General features: G+C 38.1%; 2 protein-coding genes across 2 annotated transcripts; both read right to left on the bottom strand.

Annotated features, from left to right (window-relative positions):
* Positions 1-496: 496 nt before the first annotated feature.
* taf8 (TAF8 RNA polymerase II, TATA box binding protein (TBP)-associated factor) lies at positions 497-5,593 on the bottom strand. Its single transcript, XM_042491086.1, has 7 exons — positions 5,398-5,593; positions 3,811-3,970; positions 2,099-2,197; positions 1,792-1,854; positions 1,509-1,633; positions 1,134-1,281; positions 497-675 (listed from the first exon to the last, which is right to left on the bottom strand). Exons 1-7 carry the CDS (start codon positions 5,443-5,445, stop codon positions 497-499), a joined length of 822 nt encoding a protein of 273 aa, XP_042347020.1. The 5' UTR covers positions 5,446-5,593.
* A 1,126-nt stretch (positions 5,594-6,719) lies between these two features.
* g0s2 (G0/G1 switch 2) lies at positions 6,720-7,328 on the bottom strand. Its single transcript, XM_042491365.1, has 2 exons — positions 7,280-7,328; positions 6,720-7,165 (listed from the first exon to the last, which is right to left on the bottom strand). The coding sequence occupies exon 2, from the start codon at positions 7,144-7,146 to the stop codon at positions 6,796-6,798; it is 351 nt and encodes a 116-aa protein (XP_042347299.1). The 5' UTR covers positions 7,147-7,165; positions 7,280-7,328; the 3' UTR covers positions 6,720-6,795.
* Positions 7,329-7,438: the final 110 nt, after the last annotated feature.

Below are 7,438 nucleotides of genomic sequence, written 5' to 3'. Positions count from 1 at the left end.
GGGACATGTCATATTTTGACATTTTTGCCATACTATAGCCTTGCCTTTTTGGTCATTTTTTCAACATACATCATTGTGGTGTTTTTGACCATTGTTCCAAAATTCTATGCTATGGTGCATTTTAGCACGGTATTTTATGCTGTTTTGAGGTGTTTTCAGCTGTTTTTGGGACATGTCATATTTTGACATTTTTGCCATACTATAGCCTTGCCTATTCAGTCTGAATATATCCATATAAGATGATAGAGCTTCTCTATATTCTGCATCCATGTTTCCAAATCCAAACTACGTAGTGCTCTTTGACACCCTGCATGAATTTGAAGAGGTAGATTTGACCCTTGGTCCTGGTAAGTAACTCTGAGGTTTACATTATAAAAATTGCCTTTTCAAATAAATATACATGGTTGTGTGGAAACAATTACATATTTCTAGGAGGTGACAAGTTTTAAATCGGACAAATTCTAGAAACCATGGTGGTTTTAAAACACTATGACTATCAGAGACTGCACAAGTTCCAAAAATAAAGACTTACAGTGATGATGTTTCCTGCTGTGTTCTCGCTGTCTGTTTGATCGTCCTGCTCAGAAGAATCCGTCTCCTCTAGAGTCTGCAGTTCTAGCTCCGAGGGCAGGAGTGCGCTGAGATATGGGATGGTGCTTGGTTGTGCTGCGATCACTGAAAACAGATTTACAGGAATTAAAACTCATGTAAACACAACATGCTTTTAGTAGCACAGGCAGACTTGAATATTTAAATGACATACAGGTTTTCATGCATGGACAAAATTTCAACTCTTTTCCATGACTTTAGAAAGCCCAATAATTAATGTTGGGTTTTTTATAAGCTTATCAACAGGAGATTAGTTAACAATTTAATCACAACAAAGTTACATCACTTTTCCAAAATCTTTAATGACTTACTAATTCTGTGACTTTTCCAGATTTTCTATGATTCATTTCAATTAAATGTTATTACTAAAGCCTAATATGACAAATCTAAATCTGCCTCAGATGGTTTTGCAGCATATAATATCTGTCTTTCCTTAGGAAGAGTGACTTAGGAGGGACCACGAGAACCCTTAACATGCCACAAATGATTTTTGAAATACAGGTCCACTTGGTAGAATCACTCACATGGAAAAGCAGTGATGTCGTCTTTGAAGAGACTCTGAGTTTCTCCGGTCTTGGCCATGAAGCGTGTGAGTGCTCGCTCCACGTCTCTTCTCTGACTCGCTGCCTTCTCTCTTACCACCTGATAGTCTGACACAGGCTCTCTGAACGTCTGAGTGCAGAAAGGAAAACACACACTTCACTTTATGATCTTTATCACACATACTAACGGGCGCTCTGACTGCAGAGGTGAAACTGAATGGTATTTCTGTATTAGTTAGAGTCAAAATATACATAATGAATTTTATTTTATCTTTATGTGTATTACCAAAGAGAAATTACATGAGTTTAGGGTTTGTTTGAGGATCTCTATAACGACCAAGAAATACTATGACTCACGGGGGTTTTGATGTAGGTGTGAGGGTCAGGGAACTCTGGGAAGTGGCTGGGGATGTGTGGCGGATGTGTGCGTTTCTGTCCGGCTGACAGTGCTTTGGGAGTCACAGGTGGGTTCGTCACAGGAGCTGAAATTCATCAAATCCAAACACAAAGAGAGAAAAATTATATTTACAACTGTGGTATTTTTTACAGTGTATGTTAGAATAGATGTAGAAAGTGAGTCTACCATTGCAAATTAATTTAATGATCCATACTGAAAGAGGAAGTTAGAGGGCAAACTTACGGGCAGTTATAACCATCCTCTGTGATCTCTTGGCGTACACAGGCAGGGTGTCAGCATTGAAACCTGCAGTGGCACAAACAGATTAAATGATGTCGTCTGTATTCGTTTTTTTGTTGATGTTGTTGCTTTCAGAATGTTAAAAAAAATGGAAAAATGTTTCACTGTGTAAAATAACTTAATTGAAGATGATTGTATGATGGCAGCTGATTAGTGAAACCAAATAAACAAAATGTCAAAAATAAATGCTGTCCTCTGTGTTATTGTGTTACACTGTATAAATAATACGTTGGTGTCCTCTAGTTCTTACCCATTTCAATGAGTGTGACCACTGTATCTGTCAGGGTTGGGATGCTTCTGGCTGTGTGTTCACAATAAGCTTTGGCACACCGACCTATTTCAGTTATATCTGAGGAGGGAACAAAAACATTGGAGTTTAGAAAAGTCTCAGCTTAAGAAGGGTGAACATTTTGCAGACTTGACCAGGGGCAGATATCTAGCATTTTGTTTATTATCTGTACCAGCATTTTATTTTAGTAATTGCCATGAAGTTAATTAATGAAAGTGAACAGAAGGTTTCAGCATGAGAGAAACTTTTACTTTATAAAACCTCAGGGAGCTATTTTTAATTATTCTTTTTTATTTAAATTTATAAACTTCATAAAAAACATTTAAAAAGTTCTGTGTTGGAGTTTCTTATATTCCAAATTCTAAATATTGACACAAAGATTTTCTTTTTCTTTTTTTTTTTTGCATATCGGTTCCAAATATCGGTTGTCGGTCTCATTAACTACTATAAATCGGTATCTGTATATTGGCTAGGTACCTAAATTGGTACCTAGCCAATATAACTCTTGTCTTTGTCTTTATAAGGTGGAACGTCCGTCCTGATTTTCTAAAATGCTCTCCTCCCTTAAGCTCAATTAAACAGGTGATACAACAATCTCAAAATACCTTTCTGACTGTACATTGTCAGAAAAACTATCATTCTGGTCATATCAGCTGGCAATGAAAGACACTGTCAACACCTCTAGTTTCACATAAAGGCCTATCACTGTTCAATAGCTGATGGAAGCACATGCAGGTAGTGATGTAAAAGCTGAGGCTTGACACAATAAAATTTGCAAAAACAGCAACAAATAAATGGAGTGCAACAAAAAGCTGTATAGAATATGGATCAGACACATCTGGATGATGCCTAATTCACAAAAGGTCAATTCTGGGGCCCATACTGATCAAACAAAATTTATAGAAAAATACTTTCTAACTTTCTAATGATCTTGTATGCAGAAACGTACACACAAGTGAGCTTCGATGCAAAGCCATCAGGATAAAATATGTCACATTACTCTTCTCCAGTGTTTCATTTATATATTTGTGTATTACACCAAATGTTTTCAACTATCTCGCTTTCATCACAGTCTGATGTTGCTTCCTGTTTCCTTATATACTGCTCGTTAACAAGTCAACTCACTCTTAAAGTATATCCCCATAAATGCTACATATTAAAAATGTATATTACCTTTACTCATTAAATTACCTTAGACACCACCCTGATCACTGGTGCTCCTGGTGCTGCTCTGTGCCAATCATGAGCGCTATAACTCTCCTGGGATAAACGTGCTCACCCTATTTTTAAAGCCTCTGGAACCAAAATCACCAAAAACTTTCTTAGTACGTAATTTAGTATCTTACATGCATAATAAAAAAAAGATCAGATATAAGCCTAGATCCAAATTTGAAATTGTCATTTTAGTGATTTTCACAGTTTCCTGAAGCTGGGTTGATTTGGGAGCAGACGTCACTGATCTACATTACATAAAATGGATAAAGCCAATCAAAATAAAGTTATCTAAACTAAAGACTAACCTAATGAAGGCAAGTTAATTGAAACATTTGGTGATAAAGCATGGTGCAGAAGAGTTGTGTGTCATGTTTTGATTTTAAGACACATAAATTATTTAAGTAAGCAGCTTTGAGGAGAGTGAACAAGAGCGTGTCTACGTAAGGATTCATACGTACAGCTCTGCATCATCTCTGTGAGCGTCTCCACTGCTGCCTTCTCCGCGCTCTCAAAGCCACACTCTGTCAAGAGGGCACTGACAACAACCTGCAGGGTGCGACGTCGGGCCAGGTGGTAGTTCTCTGCAGGGCTGGTTGCTGGTTTACCACCACTCCCACGCTGAAAAACAAACATGAAATAATGAGGTGAGAAAAAAATACATCAAAAACGTAACAATCCCCACGAGGAAACTGGCGCATCACAGCGGGACACAAAACAAACACAGCACTGAGTACAAAGCTTTTACAACAATCAAATAATTTGAGAAGATAAAAACACTGAGAAACACAATATTACCATTTTAATGTATAAGGCTTGTGTCTCCTATTAGGCTGAGTTAACCCTATCCTGTACAATAATTCACAAATTTTAAAAGGTCACAGTCATGTTCACAATCACTCAAATGCTGAAGTTAATGATCCTCAGTGTTTGAGCATTTACAAGCTGGCATTGGTTAAAGAAGTACTCTGATGCTTTACTTGAGTAAATGGTTTTTTGTATTGTCTTTGTATTGTCTAAGACAGTCCAAAAACAGTAGTAAACATGTACAACTCTGTCCCAAATCCGAAAGCTAGAGGGTAACAGAACATTACATTATTCTATAAGAGCATTTTAATACTTTAATCCATCAAAATTGAGACAATTTTAGATTAGGTAATGTAAAAAGTAAGTAAATGTCAAATATTTGTAAAAAAAAAAAAAATACAAGTACAGTACAGTACAAGCAATGAAACGCAGTGTCATAGAAGCATACAGTAGCATAAAATGGAAATACTCAAGTAGGAGTATGATTTAATTTACTGACATATTTAGTCATATTTGGTTTATTTGCTCATTTTAGCGTGTAATTTCCAGAACAACAACAAAAACCCATGATATTTTTCCCACAAATGCACACTTTCTATGAACAAACAGTAGGAGTTTGAAGAAGAGACACTTAAAATACCTGTCCCTTTCTCACTACTAACTGAAGCCACTGCAGATACAGATATAAAAAGCCAACCTTTCTACATTTACCTTTCTTTTTTCACAAATCACATTAAATTTAGCACCACCACCAACAACAAAAACAATCAATAATGTCATCTTAACATTACTGTTAAAGTTTAAAGTACATAATGTTATTTTAAATTAAATAATATTTGAGCTGCAACTTTGAGGAGAACAAACACAGACTACTGCCCCAAACTTACTACGATGTTACATTGCGTACCATTCACGTTTTGAGCGGATTAATTCGTTTACAAAGTTTGTACACTGAGCTCACGACGTGCTGTCGAAGCTAACACATACCAACAGTACATAGAGGCAGACATCAACTTATTGGCATTTCCAAACAAATTGACCACAAAAACGGTAACGTAGATAACCCCGTCGTCTGTGATGATACGCGGCGGGCTCACTGTAGTTTCAAAAGTGTTTATTTGAAGTTATTCACCCTTACTCAGACACCTTCAGCACAGTCCAACATACTGCTAACTGCTAGTTAGCTAAACACAGCTAAGCTAGCTCCATGTTAACGACGGTGATTGAAAACCGTATCTTACCCCTCCTGCATTCAGCGAACCTCCCGACGCCACCGCGGGATCCGCCATCCGTAAATATGTTCACTCTGCTCGTTTGATTAAAGAAATTTCACTCTAAATTGACAAAAAATGTATTTTTCGAAGACCGCTAAAGCCGCCGTCCGTTGTAAACACAGCTTGAGAATGTCGTCGTTTCCGCCACATGACCGGAAGTTGGGTGATCCGCGCCTATAAATTCGCCCTCTAGTGGTTGGATGTGGAATTACACCTGATACATTTTTCACTGTCATTTCCCCAGACTGTATGTAAAGATAGATAGATAGATAGATAGATAGATAGATAGATAGATAGATAGATAGATAGATAGATCTTTATATGGTCACTTCAGGTTTACTGCACTTCTAAATTTTAAAGTACTTGTATGTCCATTTTATGCAACTTTATACTCATACTCAACTACAGCACCGAGGTAAATATTATACATTATATACAATTATACTACATTACATTATTACATTTAAACTACACTAAATTTGTCTGATAGCTTTAGCTAAATTCAGATACAAACCAGCAAATATAAAGTAGTTACAAATGACTTTATTTATCAAATTGGTGTGACTTTTTTTTTTTTTTTTATAATATCATGACCCTCCTGGAGCTACAAATATTTTTTCTAGAGCCTCCCTGAAACGTAACCTTCTCTTTCAGCAGCCAGGCGTGTCTTGTATCTGTTTTCAATCTATCTATTCAGTTGATGGGGGCAAATTGCATCTTTAAAGGGGACCTATTATGCTTTTGGGGCTTTTCCATTTTCTTTATTATTTTGTGTAGCATTTTTGTGCTTGTAAAAGTTCTCTGAAGTAATAAAGCCCAAAGTTCATGCCTAAGGGAGCTCTCTCTCCCGCAGAAGGTACTGCTCCTAAACTGCCTGACACAGCTCGTTTGGGTTTCAGTGATCACATCCCTAACTTGGTGACATCACAATGTAACATGTAGAACAGAGTGTGCATAGAGAGAAACAGCTGACCAATCAGAACACATTGGGCTTCTTGGGAGGCGGGACACGAGGTCAGACAGACTCACTCACTCACTCACTCACTCACTCACTCACTCACTCACTCTTCTCTATGTAGTGTGTATTCAATAGTGAACTATAAAGAACTATAAAATTGCAAACACAATATATAGTGCACTATTTCTGTGATAGGAAACGATTTTGAACACAGCTACCGTTTCAGACGGAGGGGAGTATGAGACACATGATTTGAACATTTAAGCATGTAAACCTTTTCTAGTAGGGCCCCTTTAACCAAATCTGAAATAAAAGAACAAGCACAAAGTGACCAGTTCAACATGGTGATTTAATTTACCAGCATCACCATCAAGTGTTGGGTCCATTTACAGGAGAGGAGGGGTTCTCTAAGAGGCATGTAAACGGTGGGAGCTTCTCTGCACAGCAGTCACCAGCTGCTTGGCCTTGGCCTCCATCACTGCCATCTCCAACACGTTCACAACCTCAGGGGTAATAACAGTAGTGTCTGTTTTTAAAACTTGCTTCTTCTCCTTCTTCTTCTCCACCATCAGATCTTCTGGTGCGTCCTCAGCTGTCTCCTGCTCCACAAATGGCAGGAGGACAGTTTCCACCAGTCCACCGACGACTCCGAGCATCGCCAGAGTGGAGCCGAGCATGTAGATCTTCAGCATGCCCCGGCTGGGCCTCTGGTGCAGCATCTCCTTAGCGAATGGGATGATCTCACCAATGGTTGCCATAGTGTGTTGCTTGATTAGTCTGTTAATGGAAAAGACAAGACTATCAGAGAAAACTGTACAACAACTCTTAGTTTAGTGTTAAAAACAACTGAAAATGATCAGTTTACTTTAGATATAAAATGCTGATACTCACCTTGAAGCACAAACTCTGACTTCTCAGTGTGCGGCCGAGTCAGGCATTCGCAGGCAGAAACGAGAGCAGATCCTCCAATTTAAACACGAGAGGAGCCAGGTCGACTCCCACAGTGATGACAGAATGCATATTCATGAGGCTCCTCAGTTGCTTTTTGGA

The sequence above is a fragment of the Plectropomus leopardus genome, chromosome 8 (genome assembly GCF_008729295.1).
Source record: "Plectropomus leopardus isolate mb chromosome 8, YSFRI_Pleo_2.0, whole genome shotgun sequence".
Taxonomy (NCBI): Eukaryota; Metazoa; Chordata; class Actinopteri; order Perciformes; family Serranidae; genus Plectropomus; species Plectropomus leopardus.
The sequence above is the reverse complement of the archived record's forward strand: the minus strand, read 5'-3'. Positions and strand labels throughout refer to the sequence as shown.

Bases quoted from the DNA above. Each gene is read 5' to 3' on its own strand.
- taf8 (XM_042491086.1), bottom strand. From the start codon at position 5,445: ATGGCGGATCCCGCGGTGGCGTCGGGAGGTTCGCTGAATGCAGGAGGG. The intron at 3,971-5,397 runs GTAAGATACGGT...TTTGTTTTTCAG, and splicing joins GTTCGCTGAATGCAGGAGGG to CGTGGGAGTGGTGGTAAACC. The intron at 676-1,133 runs GTGAGTGATTCT...ATCTGTTTTCAG, and splicing joins CGACATCACTGCTTTTCCAT to TGATCGCAGCACAACCAAGC.
- g0s2 (XM_042491365.1), bottom strand. From the start codon at position 7,146: ATGGCAACCATTGGTGAGATCATCCCATTCGCTAAGGAGATGCTGCAC.